This window comes from Heptranchias perlo, chromosome 21, assembly GCF_035084215.1.
Source record: "Heptranchias perlo isolate sHepPer1 chromosome 21, sHepPer1.hap1, whole genome shotgun sequence".
NCBI lineage: Eukaryota > Metazoa > Chordata > Chondrichthyes > Hexanchiformes > Hexanchidae > Heptranchias > Heptranchias perlo.
Window position 1 is genome coordinate 15,415,600 of NC_090345.1, and position 24,139 is coordinate 15,439,738.

The window sequence follows — 24,139 nt, forward strand, 5'->3', positions numbered from 1 at the left end:
AATTGGCTTCAATAAACTGCTAGTCAGGTTTATTCCCGAGGATCTGGGCGCAATGTGATGAACACCCCTAAACAGGCGCCATCAGTGGAAACTCACTATTCCAAACTGGAGGCGTGGCCAGTTTTGAGGGTGGGGACTGCTTCAGGTGAAGGGACTTTTGAACCAGTGTAAAGCGGTTATGGGCCCAATTCACTTATGCTTTTTTGCGCTATTTTTATGTATTTTTGCACTATTTCATTTGATCCCGCCCAGATTAAACTGATATCTGGGGGTAAATCAAGCAGAAACTCCAGGCCAATACGAGATGAAACAATCTCATGAGTTTTTCATAATTAAAACAGGTCTTCTGAGTATCGAAAGCTTAAATAAACAGCTCTTCTAACACTTGGAAGCCATCCTTGCCTTCACAAAATGTGACAAAGCACAAAAGAAAAAAGGTTCCGTGTATTTGTTCAGTAATACTGTGCAAGTTTATCAGACATGCAAACACTACTTAAAGTGCTCATAGCACATCTTGTTGGATTACAGTTAGGGGATTCATAAGTTTTTTTCCAAACATCAATGCTTCTGTTGTATTATCGAACAGTACAGGTCAGAGTATTTGGCATTTAGATTTTTTTGAACAAAATTTAACAGTACTATCAATCTGATACCCATTACTTTCTTGTGTCTTAATACATAAGCATAATGACTTAAATATATCAAAGAGTTCAGATAACAACCATGGCAGGAAGGGCATTAATAATGCAATTAAAGCTGTATTGCTCCCAAACATGATATCTTACAACACATATAGGGCAACTCCACATCCCACTTCTCCCTGTGATGTATTTCTTCAGTGTATGTTCATACATTTTTAAATAGTGGGACTTTGAACTTTGAATGGTGGGGACATAATCATTTCTTTTTTTAAGCAAAACACCAAATTTTATGCATCACAAAGATTACATAATGACCTCAATTTCCTGGATTTCACTTTTATAGAAATTATGCCAAAATTTACGCCAGTTTCTGCGCTGATCTTGATGAGAGAATTTAGTAATCTCATTGTAAGGGATCCTCTGGGGAAGAGTGATCATAATATGATAGAATTTCACATTGAGTTCGTGAGTGATGTACTTAAGTCCGAAACTAGAGTCTTAAACTTAAATAAAGCCAATTACATAGGTATGAGGAGCAAGTTGGCTAAGGTAGATTGGGAAATTAGATTAAAGGAAATGACGGTAGATAAGAAATGGTGAACATTTAAAGAAATATTTCATAATTCTCAATGAATATACATCCCATTGAGGAATAAAAACTCCACAGAAAAAGTGATCTATCCATGGCTAACTATAGAAGTTAAGGATGGTATTAGATTAAAAGAAGAGGCTTATAATGTTGCCAAGAAGAATGGTAAGCCTGAGGATTGGGAGAGTTTTAGAAACCAGCAAAGGATGCCCAGAAAACTGATAAAGAGGGAGAAAATAGAATATGAGAGTAAACTAGCAAGAAATATAAAAACAGATTGTAAGAGTTTCTACAAGTATGTAAAAAGGAAGAGAGAAGCGAAAGTAAACATGGGTCGCTTAGAGGCTAAGACAGGAGAAATTATAATGGGGAATAAGGAAATGGCAGAGACGTTAAACAAATATTTTGTATCTGTCTTCACAGTAGAAAACACAAAAACAATACCAGAAATAGTGGGGAAGCAAGGGTCTAATGAGAGTGAGGAACTTAAAGTAATTAATATTAGTAAAGAAAAAGTACTGCAGAAATTAACGGGACTAAAAGTCGACAAATCCCCTGGACCTGATGGCCTACATCCTAGGGTTCTAAAAGAGGTGGCTGCAGAGAGAGTGGATGCATTGGTTGTGATCTTCCAAAGTTTCCTAGATTCTAGAACGGTGACAATGGATCAGAAGGTAGCAAATGTAACAACGTTATTCAAGAAAGGAGGGAGAGAGAAAACATGGAACTAGAGGCCAGTTAGCTTGACATCAGTAGTCGGGAAAATGCTGGAATCTATTATCAAGGACATGGTAAAGGGGCACTTAGAAAATCATAATATGATTAGGCAGAGTCAACATGGTTTTATGAAAGGGAAATCGTGTTTGACAAATCTATTAGAGTTTTTTGAAGATATAACTAGCCAGGTAGACAAAGGTTGTTACACAAGATAAGGGCTCATGGGGTTGGGGGTAATATATTAGCATGGATAGAGGATTGGTTAACGGACAGAAAACAGAGAGTAGGAATAAATGGGTCATTTTCATGCTGGCAGGCTGTAATTAGTGGGGACGGCAAGGATCAGTGCTTGGGCCTCAGCTATTTTCAATCTATATTAATGACTTAGATGAAGGGACCGAGTGTAATGTATCCAAGTTTGCTAACAATACAAAACTAGGTGGCAAAGTAAACTGTGAGGAGGACACAAAGAGTCTGCAAAGGGATATAGATAGGTTAAGTGAATGGCCAAGAAGGTGCCAGATGGAGTATAATGTGAGGAAATGTGAGGTTATTCACTTCGGTAAGAAGAATAGAAAAACAGAATATTTTTTAAATGGCGAGAAACCATTAAATGTTGGTGTTCAGAGGGATTTGGGTGTCCTTGTACACGAACCACAGAAAGTTAACATGCAGGTACAGTAATCAATTAGCAAGGCAAATGGTATGTTGGCCTTTATTGCAAGGAGGTTGGAGTACAAGAGTAAAGAAGTCTTGCTGCAATTGTACAGGGCTTTGGTGAGACCACACCTGGAGTACGGTGTACAGTTTAGGTCTCCTTTCCTAAGGAAGGATCTCTTGTCTTAGAGGTGGCGCAACAAAGGTCCACTAGATTGATTCCTGGGATGAGAGGGTTGTCCTATGAGGAGAGATTGAGTAGAATGGGCCTATACTCTCTGGAGTTTAGAAGAATGAGAGTTGATCTCATTGAAATATATAAGATTCTGAGAGGGCTTGACAGGGTAGATGCTGCTTCCCCTGGCTGGAAAGTCTAGAATTAGGGGGCATAGTCTCAGGATAAGTGGTCAGCCATTTAGGACTGAGAAGAGGAGAAATTTCTTCACTCAGAGGATTGTGAATCTTTGGAATTCTCTACCCCAGATGGTTGTGGATGCTCAGTCGTTGAGTATATTCAAGACTGAGATTGATAGATTTTTGGACTCTAAAGGAGTCAAGGGATGTGGGGATCTGGCGGGAAAGTGGAGTTGAGGTCGAAGATCAGCCATGATCTTATTGAATGGTGAGCAGGCAGGAGGGGCTGTGTAGCCTACTCCTGCTCCTATTTCTTATGTTTTTACGTTTATGCCAAAATTTCCTGCAGAGCTCATTTGCCTGTGCTGGATAGTTAAGATAAAGTACGAATGCAGCGCCACCATTAGGGGTAGTATCAAGTGGGCTGCTATCCTCTGTTGTCGCACTTCACTCTCAGAGTTTCTTGCCTCTGCTGCTCCTCTTCCTCTTCCATTATTATGCAGAACAGAGGTATGCCCATCGTGAAGGCCATTTCAGCTGCTTAGTCCTTCTGAAAGTGTGGGGAGGGCGAGCGTCCAAAAGGTTTCGGGTGCACTGAGACTGACAGCATTTTGGTTAAGTATAGTGCAGGTCTTAGTAAGAAAATCCTTATTTAAATCACAAAGAAAATTGCTTTCAAACTCCAGAAATGTCAGTTATGCCAATATGTATGACTTTGGGCCATGCTGCGCCTAAATTTTAGGATGTAGATCTATGCCAGCGCAATATTCATGTAAACCCAGGAAACTCACATGAACAGGTCTTTTGCAAGGGGATAGCACTATCTAAATGAGTGGCACGGGGCATCAGGGGGCGTTTCTCGGAAGCGGTGCAAACAATCAAGAGAATTTGGACATTGCGATGTTTCAGCGTAAAAATTGACTTAAGTCAGTTATGTGCAAATTTCCTTGGAAAATATTGGCATAACAATGCTGTGATGCTGTAGTTACGCCTAAAAGTTCCAGGTCAATATTTATAGAACCTATAGAGATTCAATTTAGGAATGTTTAAAGGGGAAACTAAACAAGCTCTTGGTGAAGTGATTTATGCGACCCAATATGATGTTGCTGATTTCTCACACTGTTTGTTATTTTCCCTTTGATCTGTTGATTTTATTTTGACTAGGTGGTGAAAACTGATTAATTTAGGATGACGATTTTGTACTTTTTGAACTTCCACTGGGATTTTCATGCGTTACATACACAATCAGCAGCTAAAACTGCCTTTGAGATTTTTTAGTGAAGTTGTCTAGACATCTGCAAATATCCAATTTCTGTGAACAACCAAGAAAAACTTCACTTTTCTGTCAGCTGGTTTCATTTAAAGTATCTTGGAGTCAAAGGGCACAGCATGACCTCATCAAATTAGCCCCTACTGAGAGAGGTGTTTAACACAAGTAAAAGGAAGTAATCTGGAGGACATTAAATGCAAATGTGATTTCCATGTGCAAACTTCAAACGCGCCAAAACCCATAAATGGCTTCTGCACAAGGTGAACAAAGCAATCCTCGTGTTCTGCAAATCGATCCAAAATATGGAGTGTTTTCAATCCCCAGAGGGCTCTCAAAATTTGCATGCAGAATCATGAGCAGGTCAACAAATAAGGATGGAAAACAATTACAAAAGAATGTACATCTGTACAACTGTTTTTTAGATACTGTAAAGCTGAATTCCAGGCTGAACTACAGCACTGGCAATTTAAATTGGATAGTATACACTGGCATACTTGACTGTGAAACTTTGCTGTTACAAAAATAAATGCTGAGATAAATACAAAAAAATCTTCAGCTTCCTGAAGGTTTATTCTTCTATTGCAATGGTAATAGCAAAAGTATAGTTTTTGAGCAGGGTAAATTTCTCTGCTTTAGTTTTGTAATCATTTTTATATGTTCAGATTTTCCTTACTACGAACACGTTTACTGATGAGTGCAGCCATCTTATCTGAAAAGCTTTTGAATTAAATTAGGCTCTTTGAATTTTAGTACATAAACACTTAATTCCTTTGTTCAATATTTTAATGGAGGTACTAACCTATTTAAAATAGGTTAAAACAGGTTAACCCCTTGTTAAATAGTAGATGAAGGAATTTCATGCAAACGCATTAAATATTTGTACACTAATATTTGAAAAGCCCAATTTCAAAGCAAATCTTCCTATACTATTCTGTAAAATTATGATCTTAAAGGAGTCATGTTGCTTTCATTATTGCACTGGCAGTACAAATTGTTATTATTGCTTTTACAACTACCAATATAAAAAAGTAAGCCTAGAAAAAGAAAAAAAGCAAATCTCTATCATTATAAAAATGTCCTCAACAGTTGGATTTTGCTGGATCACTGTCAGATCCACAATCTTGATGCATCAGTAACTGAGAAGACTATGGTTGCACGTTTCTGCCCACCTGCGGTCTGACCCTATTTCCCAGGCTGCGTGTCCTATAGGGACTTATGTGATTGGCTTGCTAATGCATTCGTCATTGTAATTGACCCTAGATACAGCATGGAAGAAAGTGGGAATGGCACAGCACTACTGCAATTATTTTAAAAGATACCCTTAAGAGGGTAAGTAAAATATTTTAATTTAAAAAAATCATTACATGCTGTTCCATTTAAAGGGACACAGTAATGAGGGTAAAGCATCTTGCAAGTAGGGAAGACGCCACTGGGTTCCAATACTATATTTTTCTTAGTTTAAAAAAAAATCCTAAAAATAAAATACCTTGAATTTGTGAAATTGTTGCAGCAGCTAACAAACTCTGTACAAGAGAGCTTTCCAATCAGGTTCTTCTAACAACTCAGCCCACCTGAAAGCTCCCCATTAAGGCAATAATGTCTCTTTAATGACTCAAAATATGATTAACACAACTGACAGAAACATGTTTTCTTTGAGCTATTAATGCCAGCAGAATGCTACAGGTCGTAAGACTCCATTTTAGTTTTCATATATCTGAATGTAAAACATTACGCAGATGGTCTATAATTACTTGGTAATTGATGTACATACTCTGTCAAGGCTATGAAGGCAGTACACAAACATTTGGGACTGTAATTATGAATCAGTTCTGCTGGTATTTCACATGAAAGGAAAGAGGCATTTTGTACACGTACAAGCAATGTGATGACACCCCTGAGCATGCAAAGGCAAGTTTCAGACAGCTCAAGGATAATGTTTATTTAGAGTAATGTATGGTAACGAAATGTTTATGCTAGCTTTCAAAATCATTTAGATTTATCAGAGGCAGGTGTCTTGACATTTGATATCAGAAAAATGATTGATCTTGACAAAAATCCCTTGGCGAAAAAGCATTGAGGGAGGTTCTGGAAATTGTTCCAAAAAACAGAAAGATTATTATTTGTGGGTAATATATCCTTTACTCAATTCTATTTCTGAAAATATTTTCTGTGGATAAAGGTATGAATGTGTAAACTTTACTGCTTAAACCCACTATTAGTGACTATGGACACACACACACACAGACAATATACTGAACAATGTGGAGCTACATTTAGCTGATGAAATCCCAACAAAAATTCTGAATTACTGAACTAAAAAAATGTTTGTAGAAAAACACACAGGTATGAGATCATTTGGTGATAATCTAATGCGATACCTTTGTCTTACTGTGGTGATAATTTCGTGGCCAATCATCTGTTATCTGGCTTTCAATTCAGTCCAAATGATGGCATGAAAGTCTTTTCTCTCTCTCTCTCTTGCCTGGAAGGATGCTAAATTAAGTGAGATTGAGCACACCTGACCTTGAAACACTTGTTGCTGACACTGGAGAAGGAAAGTGGTAAAGTATACCATTGTCCAGTATGGATATCTTTGATGAGCAGAATAATTCATCAAATAGAAATGTATATAAGACAAAAAAAAACCTCTAATCCAAAGTACACAAATTTCTTATATATTGTTGAAAATGGCATGCTCTTGCTTTAGATCCACATCAGCATCATTATGGATACTTTTGCACTGATTAATCCCAGAGGGATGCAGATATCACTGGAATGGTGTTGAAAGCAGAAAAGCTGCCAGGTCACCTGGGAACTATTTCACAGCAATTTAAAAATAAAAAGTAACCTTTCTCCCCACTCACTGCATTCTTCCTTGTGATTGGTGATCAGGTGGCCTACTTCCAGTATTATTGCATAAACAGCCACTAGGCAGTGCACTGAGTTAAGTTTCCCTTCAACTTCCACCCACCTAGCCCTATGGAGCTTTTGTTTACCATATGTATTGATGGCACAGCTAAGATTTGTATCATTATTATGTAGAAAATTTGCCTTTTGCTAAGCTGTGCTATATTAGAAGTAACTTTGCATTCATTTGTCAATCCAAATAAACATTGCAAAAGTCTTCTGATATTTTCTCAAGAAAATATCAATCTGAAGGCAATTGAGGCCACAAATGGTTTGGGAAAAGTATTTTTTTCTCAGATTCCATCCTCATGTAAAATTCCAATCTCTTGGGGATGTCTTGGACTACGGTTTTAAAACTGGTCCAAATTCATAAATGCTACAGATGCTTAATTTGCAAAATGAATATTTTATGCATAAAGCTCTTTGCAATTGAGCAATATTTGAGGATCATCCCTTTATCAAGTGTTTATGTCTGCATGGGTAGCCAGTCAAATTCTGTCAATTGCATTTTCAAGGATTTGGTAAATCCAAATATTAGATTTTATGACTTTTTAAAAAAAAACTTATTGAAGAGCAAACCGATGTTGATACATTCAGCGACAGAAGAGGGTTTCCAAAACATTCCGTTTTTAAAAGGATTAATAAGACTAATGAGATTTCACTTATCAATTTGGTGAAAATCCAGCAAAGCATTTTTAAATATCAAGGGGGAAGTTAATCTTGAAGGGCCCTTTGTTTATGGATAGATGAATGGTTCTTAATAAGTTTACTTTTAATAGAATCTAGACTCCGAGGAGAAGAAATTACTCATTAAGTTTGGTAAAAATCCAGTGAAAAGGTTTATAGTTATTTACGTAAATAAACAACACAAGTTCATAGCAGTGAGAGGAAATACTGATATAGTCAGAGTCAGCTGGAACTTATTTTTCTACAGTACACTTACTCAAAGTGTTGTTTGATGATGTAGCAATTTTGCTCGAATGCAAAGTTAAAGTTTGTCTCAGCTGGTGGCATTTTTATCTCTAAGCTGGAAGGCCATGGGTTCAAGCCCCACTCCAAGATTTGAGCACCTGAACTGGGCTGATATTCCATTGCAGTACTGAGGGAATGCTATATTGTTGAAGTTTCCGTCCTTTGAATAAGTCATTAAACCAAGGCCTCATTTTCCTGCTCTGATGATTCAGATGGATGTCAAAGATCCAAGACACTATTCCAAAAAGAGTAGGGAGTTTTCCTGGGGTCATGAACAAAGTTTTTCCCCCACTAACACCATCAAAAATAGATTAGCTGGTCATTCATCTCATTGCTGTTTATAGGATTTTGCAGTGTGCAAAATGGATACTGCATTTGTCAACAAAACAATGATGACTGTATTTCAAGATAATTCATTGCATGTGAAGCACTTTGAGGTGTATCGCAAAGACGTGATAAGGCATTATATCAATGCAAGTTTTTTCTTTTACTCTTTTATTCTTAACGTAGATTCTAGGCAATTATTTTTTATCCCAAGGATTCTTGGATTACCATATTTACTATGAGCACTGTATTCATCCGATAGGAGTAGATATGCTGGCATGGTATAAGATCAGGATTCCTTTATTCTGTGCCACATTGTGTCATTAGGATCAGTTTGTTTACGATCTTTTTACAGTGTAATTATGCTCTTTACAGGTTAGAACCGTAGAACCATAGAAAAGATACAGCACAGAAGGGGGCCATTCGGCCCATCGTGTCCGCGCCGGCTTGAAGAACCAGGTGCCCATTCTAATCCCACCTTCCAGCACCCGGTCCGTAGCCCTGCAGCTTACAGCACTTTAGGTGCAGGTCCAGGTACTTTTTAAAAGAGTTGAGGGTCCTTGCCTCTACCACCAATTCGGGCAGCAAATTCCATACACCCACCACCCTCTGGGTAAAAAAGTTTTTCCTCATGTCCCCTCTAATCGTTCCGCCAATCAGCTTAAATCTATGTCCTCTAGTTCTTGAACTCTCCACTAGGGGAAACAGGTACTTCCTATCTACTCTATCTAGGCCTCTCATAATTTTGTACACCTCAATCAAGTCTCCCCTCAGCCTCCTCTGCTCCAAGGAAAACAACCCCAGCCTATCCAATCTCTCCTCATACTGCAATTTTCAAGCCCTGGCAACATTCTTGTAAATCTTCTCTGCACTCTCTCCAGAGCAATATGTCCTTCCTGTAATGTGGTGACCAGAACTGCACACAATATTCCAGCTGTGGCCTTACCAGCGTTTTATACAGTTCCATCATTACATCCCTGATTTTGTATTCTATACCTCAGCTAATAACGGAGAGCATTCCGGATGCCTTCTTCGCAACCTTATCTACCTGTACTGCCACCTTCAGGGACCTGTGCACGTGCGCTCCAAGGTCTCTCACTTCCTCTACCCCTCTCAATATATTCCCGTTTACTGTGTATTCCCTTTTACTGTTTGCCCTCCCTAAGTGCATTACCTCACACTTCTCCATTTGCCACTTTTCCGCCCACTCCACCAACCCATTGATATCTTCTTGGAGTCTACAGCTATCCTCTTCACTATCAACTACACAGCCAATTTTTGTGTCATCTGCAAATTTGCCAATCATGCCCCCTACATTCAAGTCTAAATCATTAATATATACCACAAACAGCAAGGGACCCAACACTGAGCCCTGTGGCACACCACTGGAAACGGATTTCCATTCGCAAAGCCTTCCATCGACTTTTACCTTTTGTTTCCTGTTACTGAGCCAATTTTGGATTCAATTCGCCACATTTCCCTTTATCCCATGGGCTTTTACCTTTCTGACCAGTCTGCCATGTGGGACCTTGTCAAATGCCTTCCTAAAATCCATGTAGACAACATCCACTACACTACCCTCATCAATCATCCTTGTCATTTCCTCAAAGAATTCAATCAGATTTGTAAGGCATGACCTTCCCTGAACAAATCCATGCCAACTATCCCTGATTAAACCATGCCTTTCCAAGTGACAGTTTATCCTATCTCTCAGTATTGATTCTAATAGTTTGCCCACCACCGAGGTAAGACTGACCGGCCTATAATTGTTCGGCCTTTCCCTCATACCCTTTTTAAACAATGGTACTATGTTTGCAGTCTTCCAGTCTTCTGGTACCTCCCCTGTATCTAGTGAGGATTGGAAAATGATCCTCAGAGCTTCCGCTATTTCCTCCCTGGCTTCCTTCAATAGCCTAGGAAACAATCCATCCGGCCCTGGTTACTTATCAACTTTCCCTCTAGTACTTCCTCTCTCGTTATGTTTACCTTATCCAATATTTCACACCTCTCCTCTTTAACTACTATGTCCGGATCGTCCCTTTCCCTTGTGAATATGGAGACAAAATATTCAGTTAAAACCCTACCCACATCCTCTGCTTCTACACACAAGTTACCCTTATCATCCCTGATAGGTCCCTCCTTTTCCTTAGCTATCCTCTTGTTCTTAATGTACTGATAAAACATCAGGTTATGTTGTGAGATAAATTAATAAAAAAAAATATGAAAGGACAGTCCAAGTCTTTGTAATCTTGTTTAAAAAGAGGCGTTGATATTGATAGTCGTATTTAAACGGAGAAAGGTTTGCCCAGTAAGATTTATGTATTTACTGGGCTGTCATCAGTGTTGAAGGACAGTAAAGGAACAAATGCTTGTTATCCTCATTTGTTACCTTATCCCACTGAGAATCAGACTCCTGTGCCGAATCAGATTACTGAGGCATCAATGAACTTCTATTCAACTTTAATGGCATGGATAAAAGTAAATTTTGCTGGTTTTGTTTTTTGTACTGGTAGCACTTGGAATAGAGGGTTGTAATGACAGCCAGCCAGCTCCACGAAGACCAGCTCAAACTCCTGTGTGAACTCCTGCCACTCAAGGAGGTGGATTTTGGTCTGGGCCCATTTTTGGCCCAGACGCGGCACTGCACCAGCATGTGCCCACACCAAGAGGCTCGAGGATTGATGGAATTGATTCTTGGGCCTCCTCAGCATACTCGGCGCGAGCTGCTGCCGCTGGTCGTACCTCCACAGGCAGCTTGCATCGAGTGAAGACATCAATGTCGGGCCACCTGCCTTATCATAAAATCATAGAAAGTTACGGCACAGAAGGAGGCCGTTTGGCCCATTGTGTCCGTGCTAGCCGAAAAAGAGCTATCTAGCTTAATCCCACTTTCCAGCACTTGGTCCGTAGCCTTGTAGGTTACAGCACTTCAAGTGTATATCCAAGTACTTTTTAAATGTGATGAGGGTTTCTGTCTCTACCACCCTTTCAGGCAGTGAGTTACAGACGCCCACTACCCTCTGGGTAAAAAAAATTCTCCTCAACTCCCGTCTAATCCTTCTACCAATTACTTTAAATTTATGCCCCCTGGTCACTGACCCCTCTGCTAAGGGAAATAGGTCCTCCCTATCCATTCTATCTAGTCCCATCATAATTTTACATACCTCAATTAAATCTCCCCTCAGCTTCCTTTGTTCCAAAGAAAACAACCCCAGCCTATTCAATCTTTTCTTATAGATAAAATTCTCCAGCCCTGGCAACATCCTCGTAAATCGCCTCTGTACCCTCTCTAGTGCAATCACATCTTTCCTGTAATGTGGTGACCAGAACTGTACACAGTGTGTTAGCTGTGGTCTAACCAATGTTTTATACAGTTCTAGCATAACCTCCCTGCTCTGATAGTCTATGCCTCAACTAATAAAGGAAAGTATCCCTAGTGCCTTTTTAACCACCTTATCTACCTGTCCTGCTACCTTTAGGGATCTGTGGACATGCACTCCAAGGTCTCTTTGTTCCTCTACACCTCTCAGTATCCTCCTATTTATTGTGTACTCCCTTGCCTTGTTTACCCTCCCCAAATGCATTACCTCACACTTCTCTGGATTGAATTCCATTTGCCATTTTTCTGCCCACCTGACCAGTCCACTGATATCTTCCTGCAGTCTACTGCTTTCCTCCTGACAGTCAATTTTTGTTTCATTTGCAAACTTCTTGATCAAGTCCCCCACATTCAAATCCAAATCATTAATATATACCACAAAAAGCAAGGGACCTAGTACTGAGCCTTGCAGGACCCCACTGGAAACAGCCTTCCAGTCACAAAAACGCCTGTCAACCATTACCCTCTGCTTCCTGCCACTGAGCCAATTTTGGATCCAACTAGCCACTTTCTCTTGGATCCCATGGGCTTTTACTTTTTTGACCAGTCTGCCATATGGGACCTTGTCAAAAGCCTTGCTAAAATCCATGTACGCTACATCAAACTACATCCAATGTCTTGTTGGCAGAGGCCCTCAAGTAAGTCCCGTGGGGGTAAGGCAGTTGGAGTGGGCTTCGGGGGCGAGGCAAGTGGCAATCACAACTTCTATGGAGTCAGGGGAGCATTCCTGCTCCTCCGGCTCCACATCGACGTTTTTTTCCACCTACCTGTAGTGGGCACCAGAAGAATCCTGAGCAGGACAGAACCCGATGCCTGCCAAAAGAGGTCCAAAACAGGGGTTCGGCCCTATTCTACATATTCAAGAGACCTAAAGCCTGTTATAGGCATCCGTTGCCCATAGATTGAGCGCAGGTCGTCCCACTGATAAATTGGCATGCTTTTGGCCCATTTTATGCGCGACAAATGAGTGCAACGCATAGCAATTTCTACCCCAAGAAGTCAAAGGTCTAGTAATATGTTCTTCATAGGAAGTTTGGAGAAAGTGAGGTTACTGCTTGTGATATCCATGGAAAATCCATCAATGAAAGAAAGAACTTACATTTATATAGTGCTTTTCATGACCTCAGGACGTCCCAAACGCTTTACAGACAATGATGTGCATTTGAAGTGTAGTCACAGTGGTAATGTAGGGAAATGCAGCAATCAATTTGCGCACAGCAAGTTCCCACAAACAGCAATGAGATAATGATCAGATAATCTGTTTTTGGTGATGTTGGTTAAAGGATATATATTGGCAAGGACACTGGAAGAACTCCCCTGATCGTCATCGAATAGTGCCATGGGATCTTTTATGTGCAGCAATGCACTAGAGTCTGTATTTCCCCCTTACTGCAGCAGTAACTATTTAAATAAGATGAAAACAGATCAATTAGTCTTCATAAAGCTCCAACGTGGCTTTGTAGTGATGCGATGAGAGGGACTTGGAGACAATAGTATATGATAACAGGACAGTGTTGGCTATGCGAAAAGGCATCAAGGACAGTTAATTGTGCCACTAGGGGTCATACATTTCGGTCGCAGGACACAAAACACAATTCTGGAGAAGTCTGTTCTCCATCTTGAGGAGTAGAATGTGCCTGGCTGCTAAGATTGAAAAGTAGGTATTTTTCTTGATTCAAGGCCCATTCAAGGAGTTGTTCACCTGTGGCATCATTGTCAACATATCCCCAGGTTGTGTGGAAGTTATTGGAACTAAGTTTATCAGGAGGAAGAGAGCATTTTGTTGTTATAAAAGGAGAGAATGCTTGAAATACACAGCAGGATGATCAGCATCAGGGAGAAAAGGATAAGTTCAGATGAGAGAGCTCATTTAGCCCAACTTGCTCATACATCCCCAGAAACTTATGGTCCCTATCACAGCATCCAACGGGCTTTTAAATTATTCCAAGATTTTTGCCTCCAGCAATGATGGGGGTAATTTTAACCCGGAGCCGGGAAGGGGGCGTGGAGGCCAAATCGCGGACGGGAAGCCCGGAAGTACGGGTTTCCCGGACGTCCTTATGATTTTGATGTAAGGATGTCTTTTATTTTTTTTTGTTGGTTTGCCGTGCGACTGGCCAGCCTGACTGTCAGACTTCAGTCAGACAGGAGCAGAGCAAAGAAGAGGTCGTGACAAGATAAGTCTTCAGGTAAGTCTTCACTATATGGATGGGGAGGATGGGGGCAGGGTGTGCATGGGTAGGTACAGGGGCATGGGGGTACCAATGGGCATGGGGCATCGGTGGGCATGGGTGGACATGGGGGCACTGATGGGCATGAGGGTCACAGCGGGGGGGGGGGGAAGTCAGTCATGGGGAGGGATTGGCGGTTAGTCACCGGGGTGGGGGGGGGGAATGGGGGTCATCGCGGGGTTCCACGATCGTTGGGGGGGTGGGGATTGGAGACAGCAGGGGGATCCGCGATTATTGGGAGATCACTTCAGGTAGGCTTGTTGGGCCTGGGGGTAGCACTCCTGCTCCTCCAGGCCCATATGCAGTGCCAGAAAGACACTTACCTGCAGGGAATCCCAGCCCCCAAGGGTTGAAATCGAAAAACCTTTGAAAATGGAGGCCCGCAGCCTCCTTGAAAGGTTTCAGCGACCAACCCGCCTCCTGGGAGCAGGCTGGTTGCCTACCCCTCGTCCCGCCCTGGTGAAAACCAGAAATGAACGGGTTGGAGGCAGGTTGGGTGCGAGTCTGAAATTAATACGATTTTCAATGTTCCCCCACCCGCCCCCAACCCACCCATTTTTCAAAGTTAAAATTCTGCCTATTGTGTGGGGAAGTGCATCCTGGAATCAGTCCTAAAGGTTTTTGGGCTCATCAAGGTAAATGCTATTAGTGCTCGGGAATGGAGCATTTTCTATTTCAGGCACTGTGTTAGCAACAAGCACCCTCAGGTCAGGTATACAACAACAACCAGCATTTGTATAGCGCCTTTAATGTAGTAAAACGTCCCAAGGTGCTTCACAGGAGCGATTATCAAACAAAATTTGACACTGAGCCACATAAGGAACATAGGAACAGGGGTAGGCCATTCAGCCCCTCGTGCCTGCTCCACCATTTGATAATATCATGGCTGATCTGTGATCTAACTCCATATACCTGCCTTTGGCCCATATCCCTTAATACCTTTGGTTGCCAAAAAGCTATCTATCTCAGATTTAAATTTAGCAATTGAGCTAGTATCAATTGCCGTTTGCGGAAGAGAGTTCCAAACTTCTACCACCCTTTGTGTGCAGAAATGTTTTCTAATCTCGCTCCTGAAAGGTCTGGCTCTAATTTTTAGACTGTGCCCCCTACTCCTAAAATCCCCAACCAGCAGAAATAGTTTCTCTCTATCCACCCTATCTGTTCCCCTTAATATCTTATAAACTTCGATCAGATCACCCCTTAACCTTTGAAACTCTAGAGAATACAACCCCAATTTGTGTAATCTCTCCTCGTAACTTAACCCTTAAAGTCCGGATATCATTCTAGTAAACCTACGCTGCACTCCCTCCAAGGCCAATATGTCCTTCCGAAGGTGCGGTGCCCAGATTTGCTCACAGTACTCCAGGTGAGGTCTAACCAGGGTTTTGTATAGCTGCAGCATAACTTCTGCCCCCTTGTACTCTAGTCCTCTAGATATAAAGGCCAGCATTCCATTAGCCTTCTTGATTATTTTCTGCACCTGTTCATGACACTTCAATGATCTATGTACATGAACCCCTAAGTCCCTTTGGACATCCACAGTTTTTAACTTTTTACCATTTAGAAAGTACCCTGTTCTATCCTTTTTTGATCCAAAGTGGATGACCTCACATTTGTCTACATTGAATTCCATTTGCCACAATTTTTCCCATTCACCTAATCTATCAATATCCCTTTGTAATTTTATGTTTTCATCTACACTGCTTACAATGCCACCAATCTTTGTGTCATCAGCAAACTTAGATATGAGACTTTCTATGCCTTCATCTAAGTCGTTAATAAATATTGTGAATAATTGAGGCCCCAAAACAGATCCCTGCGGGACTCCACCAGTCACATCCTGCCAATGTGAATACTTACCCATTATCCCTACTCTCTGTCGCCTTTCGCTCAGCCAATTTCCTAACCAGGTCAGTACTTTTCCCTCAATTCCATGGGTTTCTATCTTAGCTAACAGTCTCTTATGTGGGACCTTATCAAATGCCTTCTGGAAGTCCATATAAATAACATCTATTGACATTCCCCTGACCACTACTTTAGTCACCTCTTCAAAAAATTCAATCCGGTTTGTCAGGCACGACCTACCTTTCACAAATCCATGCTGGCTCTCCCTGATTAACTGAAAATTCTCGAGGTGTTCAGTCACCCTATCCTTAATTATAGACTCCAGCAATTTCCCCACAACAGATGTTAGGCTAACTGGTCTATAATTCCCCGGTTTCCCTCTCTCTCCTTTCTTAAAAAGCAGAGTGACATGTGCAATTTTCCAATCTAGAGGGACAGTTCCTGAATCTAGAGAACTTTGAAAGATGGAAACCATCTGGTCCTGGGGATTTGTCACTCTTTAGTGCTATTATTTTCTTCATTACTGTTGCTTTACTTATGTTAATTTTATCGAGTCCCTGTCCCCGATTCAATATTAGTTTTCTTGGGATTTCCGGCATGCTATCCTCTTTTTCTACTGTAAATACTGACGCAAAGTAATTATTCAACATGTCCGCCATTTCCCCATTGTCAATGACAATATCCCCACTTTCAGTTTTTAAGGGGCCAACACTGCACCTGACCACCCTCTTTTTCCTAATATAACTATAAAAGTTATTTGTATTGGTTTTGATATCCCTTGCAAGTTTCTTTTCATACTCTCTTTTTGTAGCTCTTACTATCTGTTTTGTGACCCTTTGTTGATCTTTGTATCTTTCCCATTCGCCAGGATCTGTGCTATTTTTTTGCCTTTTTGTATGCCCTTTCCTTATGTCTTATACTGTCACTTACCTCTTTCGTTGTCCATGGCTGGTTTTTTTTGGCAAGTAGAGTTCTTGCCCCTCAAGGGTATAAACCAGTTCTGTATCTCGTTAAATATTTCTTTAAACATTTCCCACTGATCATCAGTCATTTTACCCATTAACAGATTTGCCCAGTTTACTGTGGACAGTCTCTGTCTCATCCCATTGAAGTTGGCCTTACCCAAGTCTAGAATCTTAGGAGCTGACTCACTTTTTTCCCTTTCAAACACTACATTGAACTCGATCATGTTATGATCGCTATTGGATAGATGTTCACGTACAGTTAAGCTGTTAATTAAATCTGGTTCATTACTCATTACTAAATCTAGTATGGCTTGCCCCCTTGTTGCCTCTAGGACATACTACTGTAGAAAACTATCCCGGACACACTCAAGAAATTCACTACCTTTCTGACAGTTGCTAGTCTGCTTTCCCCAATCTATGTGAAGGTTAAAGTCCCTCATTAAGACCACTATGCCTTTCTTACACGCTTGTCTAATCTCTGCATTTATACAATCTAACACTTCAGAGCTGCTGCCAGGGGTCCTATACACAACTCCCACAATAGTCTTAGATCCTTTCCTATTTCTCAATTCAACCCATAAGGTCTCTGTTGGCTGCTTACCTCTCGTTATATCCTCCTTTATCATTGAAGTGATTTCATCTCTAATCACTAAGGCTACTCCTCCCCCTCTTCCATTTTCCCTATCTCTCCTGTAGACCTTATAACCCGGTATATTTAATTCGCAATCCTGACCAACCTGCAACCATGTCTCAGTAATAGCTATCATGTCATACCCTCCAATTTGAATTTGAACCTGTAGTTCATTTAATTTATTCCTTATACTCCGTGCATTTGTATATAGAACTTTTAGTTGGGCCACACACCCTAGTCTGACCTTCAGCTTTGATGCTGGGATAATCGCCTTACGCCTTCTAGTTTTCACTTTATCTGTAGTGTCTAAAGTACACTTTCTTTCCGCTGCTCTACGCTTTTCCCTTTCACTTGTTCTTGAACAACTGTTTGTACTATTTGTATTGTAAATTTCCCCTGGGTCTTCCCCTCTCTTGCTGCTCTCAACTTTACTCCCTTCTGACTCCCCGCTAAGGTTCCCATCCCTCTGCCACTCTAGTTTAAACCTTCCCCAACAGCACTAGCAAACACCCCCGCGAGGACACTGGTCCCAGTCCTGCTCGGGTGTAACCCATCTCGCTTGTACAGGTCCCACCTTCACCAGAACCGGTCCCAATGTCCCAGGAACCTAAATCCCTCCCTCCTACACCATCCCTGCAGCCACGCATTCATCCTGTCTATTCTCCTGTTCCTATACTCACTAGCACGTGGCACTGGTAGTAATCCTGGGATCACTACCTTTGAGGTCCTGCTTTTTAATTTATCTCCTAACTCCTTGAATTCACCTTGCAGGACCTCATCCCTTTTTTTAACCTATGTCATTGGTACCGATATGGACCACGACTACTCGCCGTTCATCCTCCCCCTCCAGAATGCCCTGCAGCCGTTCCGTGACATCCTTGACCCTAGCAGCAGGGAGGCAACATACCATCCTCGAGTCACGTTTACGGCCACAGAAACGCCTATCTGTTCCCCTTACAATTGAATCCCCTATCACTATAGCCCTGCCACTCTTCTTCCTCCCCTCCTGTGCAGCAGAGCCACCCGTGGTGCCACGAACTTGGCTCTTGCTGCTTTCCCCTGACAGTATCCGAAGCAGAATATCTGTTTGAGAGGGAGATGGCCCCAGGGGACTCCCGCTCTACCTGCCTGGTGTTTTTACTCTGCCTGGCGGTCACCCATTTCCTTTCTGCCTGCGTAATCTTTACCTGCGGTGTGACCACCTCACTGAACGTGCTATCCACGATAGTCTCAGCATCGCGGATGCTCCACAGTGAATCCACCCGCAGCACCAGCTCCGAAATGTGGTTTGCCAGTAGCTGCAGCTGGACACACTTCCTGCACACATGGTCACCAGGGACACTGGTAGTGTCCATGACTTCCCACGTAGTGCAGAAGGAGCATATCACGGGTGCGAGCTCTGCTGCCATGACTTGCCTTAGATTTACCCTGCGTTCACCTTTCAGACTCTCTTCCCGCTCTCGGTCTCTCCTTTTATACTGTCCTCACCTCTCAGACTCTCCTGCCTCACCTGCGACGTCGCACAGTAGTTGTCTCTTGTTGCAGGTCTGCTGCTGCTTCTATCCTCACTCTCAGTCTTCTGCTGCTCAAGTCTGCCGCCGCTGTGTGGAAAACGTTAGGAAAAGCAAGGCAAAGCAAGCGCCTCCTTCCCCCACTTCACCGAACTCCCACACTTACCAAACTCTGAAGTGTTCACTCTGTGTTCTGCTGCACTCTGTGCATTATTAGGACAGGAAGAGGTAGGTTTTAAGGAGGGTCTTAAAGGAGGAGAGAAAGGAAGAGAGGCGGAGAGGTTTAGGGAAATTCCAGAGCTTAGGGCCTAGGCAGCTGAAGGTACGGTTGCCAGTGGTGAGGTGAAGAAAGCCAGGGATGCACAAGAGCCAGAATTGGAGGAGGACAGAGATCTTGGAGGGTTATATGGTTGGAGGAGGTTACAGAACTAGGGAGGGCGAGGCCATGGAGGGATTTGAAAACAAGAATGAGAATTTGAAAATCGAGACACAGCTAAATGCAGTGGAAAACTCCCTCAACTCTACCCCAACAATGTGGCTCAGCTTGGACTTCTGAAGAGCACCGATATTTCACCTGTATGGCAAGTTTCCATTTCCCAAAACCAGCCATTCTTAGACCTGTCAGAGGGACATTGTCAATTAGTGCCAAATTAGGGGCAGTTTTGTACAGTGTGTCCACAGTAGCAACTAGATTAAGACTGTCAAAACTCATTTCACATAGGATGCTTACAACCAGCAGACAAAGACCTTCATTCTATCAGCCCAGGCTGGATTTGAACAAGGAACCAGAGGTGAAGGTCCAGTGTCAAACTCATTGTGCTCCTTGTTCCCTGCAGCTGCGAATTAAAATAGGTTGATGCTGTCCATATAAACCCTTCTTCAAAACTGATAATTGTTCTTCTGTTCCTATTCTACAAATGCAAGACAATAGTTCAAGGCTGAGAGGCTTTTACTGAAAAATAACACTCTGTTTTAATCAATTAAAAAACTTCTGTGTTATTTTTAAAACCTTACTGCAGTGTGGAAGCTATACATGATAAACTATTGTCCTTTAGGTTATAGATGTAACAATGGGTGTTTTTTAAATGGGTTCATACTTTCTTTTTATGCATATGTGCTGCTTTTGAGGACTGCACTGTTAAAATATTGTCCTAAGGGTTACAGAATGACTGTGTGTTATTCTGCACTATTGCTCTCTGATGTAATTTCCTCAACACTGCAGCTGTCTCCAGAGAGCCAATTCCCAACAGTAACAATTATTCCAGTCACACAACTACAATCATCGCTGAAATATTAGAACAAGTATATAATATTGCAATAGCTAATGGACTGATAATATATATTTTGAATAAAAAGCAAGTAGATAACCAGCTTGAAGTATTACACTTACTGAAGCTACACTTGGTTTCTTTGTGATGGCAAGAGGCCTATTCTCAGCCTTTGCATCAAAAGGTTGCTTCATTCTCCACTCCATGTTAAACAGGATTCCCTCTACCCAGCAGGGACCTCTTAAGTGGCCTCCTTCTATGTTATGAAATCTTCTCCATTTCAGTTATATTTGAGGATGTTTTGAATAAATTACTAGAACCTCACCGAGAAACAGCTGAAAGCACAAGTCATTACTTGCCCATAAACAAGTAAGTATTCTTTGTGGTGAAGTCTCCTGTGGACTGTATTACATTTTCGCACAGTAAGGTGTGATCCATAGTACAGAATTAAGAAAACCAGAAAAGCATTAGCTGTTGTAGATATGCATTTTTGTAGTGTTTGTATTTTAAGGCGTCCAGACAAGTACAATGCATTATAATACAATTCAATATCATTTCTAACAAGCATTTCGGGTACTTTCATATTTATTTTTATTGTCTCACAGTTGAGGTAGTTTTTTGCAACACATCAACTAGTTTCTGCTAAATTGCAGTGGTACAAGAATAACAAGTGGCATAACTACTGGGATTCGGTTAAGACATTGAGGGAGGCAAAGTGGGAAGGCAAGATACTTCAGGGTGCTGTCATGTACCTCTTAATGGCTGGATCAGGAGATGCATTGCAGAAGTTCTGTAGTGGGTCACCTGCTCACCTTCTCAGTGGTTTTGTGAGAAAGAAGAAAGAAAGGACTTGCATTTGTGCACAGCAAGAAGCCACAAATAGCAAAGAGATAATGGCCAGTTAATCTGTTTTTGGTGGTGTTGGTCAAGGGAGAAATGATGGCTAGGACACCAGAAGAATTGCCCTAACCTTTTTCGAATAGTGCCATGGGATCCTTCACATCCATCTGAACAGGCAGACAGGGCTTAGTTTAACATCTCATCCAAAAGACAGCATTTTAACTACAGAGCACTACCTCAGTACTTAACTGAAGTGTCAGCCTCGACTGTATGCTGTGGTGGGATTTGAACCCAGGACCTTCTGACTCAGACAAGAGAGTTACCACTAAGCCAACTGAGAAACAAAAAGAATGGAAAGGAAAATTAAATAAATTTAAATAACAATGATGGTGGACGGGAACTGTAGCAGTTCACAACTAAAATGTTGATAAATGATGTTTGCATTCAGATTTTTTAAGCTAAGTTTTTTTTTGAAGTCTTCTTTAAGTCCCCCCTTACTCACAGTCAGACAGACACACACACACATACACACACACACACACACACACACACACACACAAATCCACCATGCACCATTCGTCAATTATCCTACTTCCAGCCCTCTGTCAATGCCATTTGGTAAGTGGCTGCTTGGAGACATATGAGGGAAGGGCAGAGTAACTTAAATGATATTCATTCCCTTCTTTTGGGAAAGCATTTCACTTGGTGATCGGCTCAAAATCTGAAACTTGCCATGTGGGCAGTCAAACCAGTTCACAACCGGCCTGGGTTAAAATATGTCTAACTTTTAAAAAATGTTACACCTTATTTCATAAATACAAAAAAGGACATGTTGAAACTAATTAAAGTAGAAGAATGCATAGCAGATTTTTTTTGGATTACCTAAACTGTAACTTGAAATCTATCAAAGATTAAAAGAAGTAATGTGACATGAAATGCAAGCAATAAGTAGTTTTGTTTTCCAAGATTACTGAGTGTTTCCCTTGGATGGTTCTTAGTCTCATTACTATTTGGCACAATGATTAGTTGGTTATCTAGGTTTACTTTTCTTTCACACTTTCTTCATTTTATTATTCAGATTCTCGAAAGATTCACAAAGTTCATAATATTGTTATGATCATACTTAAATCGAACAGTCTGGTAGCAATTGGTGGTACAGGCACACAGCATTTAGCCAATTCTACAGGCAAACTGAAATTGTAAAATGAACAGAGCCTACAGCTGAGTAGGTCTATTTTCTTAACTGACAAATGTGGGGTTTTCAAATATCACAGAGATTTCAAATTGCACAGGAAAACAGAGCTTAAAAGTTTCTCTGCATAGTGACACCTTTATCCCTTTCCACCACCTGTCTGGGTCAGTCCCATGTCAATGAGAGTACTCCATCTTGGGAGCAATAGACTGCACACAATCCGGAAGAGTGGTGTTTTCCAGTATATAAATCAACGGTGAATAATAGTTATCTATCAAACAGGCACTAATCATTTATTAAGTAACAAAATAACACCACCACTGTAACGTTCCATGCTTTTTAAGGCTTTGTTTAGTTTCTGATAGTCCACAGGAAAATCAGAGACAAATGTGTTCAGAAACACCTTTTTGGGGAAAAAAAATCAGTCAGTTGCAGTCACGTCGCCTAATACTGTACCTAAATTTGGCCCAAGAGCAACACTTTGGGTACTGATTGATCTATTCCTTTAAAAATAAAGTCTGTGCCCACATGCCATGGGACATGATAGGTTCTGCGCAAATAGTTTGAGCCGTAGCATGATGTTTTGATATATATCTATCTATATATATATATATATATATATACGCATATATGTATATATGCACATTTAGTCAGTCCTGACTACTGTTAATCTAAGATTCATGTGTGGTGCAAAGTGACTGATCTCCGACAACATCGGCAGAGTATCCAATCCTTTTTAATGAAGAGCATTTTTAACGTTTTATCCATGATACTCTGCGGAAGGGGGCAGACAGCTTCCTACTGATGATTTATCTGTCCAATGCCTGATAGTCAACTGTGGAAAGAGATACAGGTGAGATTGGAATAGATTCAGACTATGCATCATAAGATTTCTGGCCGTCTCCTGTAAAGGGACATGTAATATTGGATGATCGCTCCTTCTAACCATTGGCAGCTTAATGGGATGAGGGAGTAGGCAACCTTGCGCTAGTGATATTTCCATTTGATCACTGGCAAAGGAAAAGACAGCCTTGTACTGCTAATACATACATCCGATCTAAATTATGTAAGTCAAGAGGCTGATGCTTCTAAATTATTTCAACCAAGCTCAGAAGCATCGAACAGAATCACTGCCAATTTATTTTGCATACCACAGGCTTTAAGTTTGGAGTTCCGCTTCAGTGAACTTGACTTTCAAGTGGAATCTGAAATCCCAAATAAGCCAAGTGCATATTTCTATCTGTTTTGTTTTGAACAGTGTATTAATCTGCTTTGATAATTTGAGTCAACATGTCTGGGCAAATAACTGTCATACATATTAATCTGCACATCAATTGTTTCTAGTCACTCTACCTGATGCAGAGTCTTCTCCTGTTCATTCAGCTGTTGTTGCAAGCTTTCTTTGTGTTGATTTACGAGGGCCAACTCTGTTACAATTTCTGCCATTGACTGCTGAAAGATCTGCTGTTTCCCTGCAAGCTGAAGACACATAGTGCTTAACATACACATACAGGGTTCTAATAATGCTGTTTGAAATACTACCGATATTATGCTCTTCTAACCTTTCTGCTTAATTTACAACCACAGATGACCTCACAAATTAAGATTAAATGCAGGCATTTCTAACTAGCTGTTACTTTCCATTAGATAAAAAATTGTACACTCATCGTGCTGTACTCCCTTAAATTAACACATCTGTCCTAAATTTGCAGCACTTCAGTGGTTACATGATTTAGCTTTCCACCATGCAGAGTTCTTGTTTACAGATCTAATATAAATTTATTACTATAACAGTATTTATATTAGCTCAATTAATCAGTATGAGTGGTATTTGAGTTCAGTTTTA

General features: G+C 41.0%; 1 protein-coding gene across 1 annotated transcript in view; it reads right to left on the minus strand.

Annotated features, from left to right (window-relative positions):
• Positions 1-24,139, minus strand: part of LOC137340384 (uncharacterized) — a 156,856-nt gene that overhangs the window by 54,199 nt on the left and 78,518 nt on the right. The window contains exon 11 of the mRNA XM_068002804.1: positions 23,647-23,772. Within this exon, the coding sequence (XP_067858905.1) occupies positions 23,647-23,772 (126 nt within the window). The remainder of the gene's footprint in view (positions 1-23,646; positions 23,773-24,139) is intronic.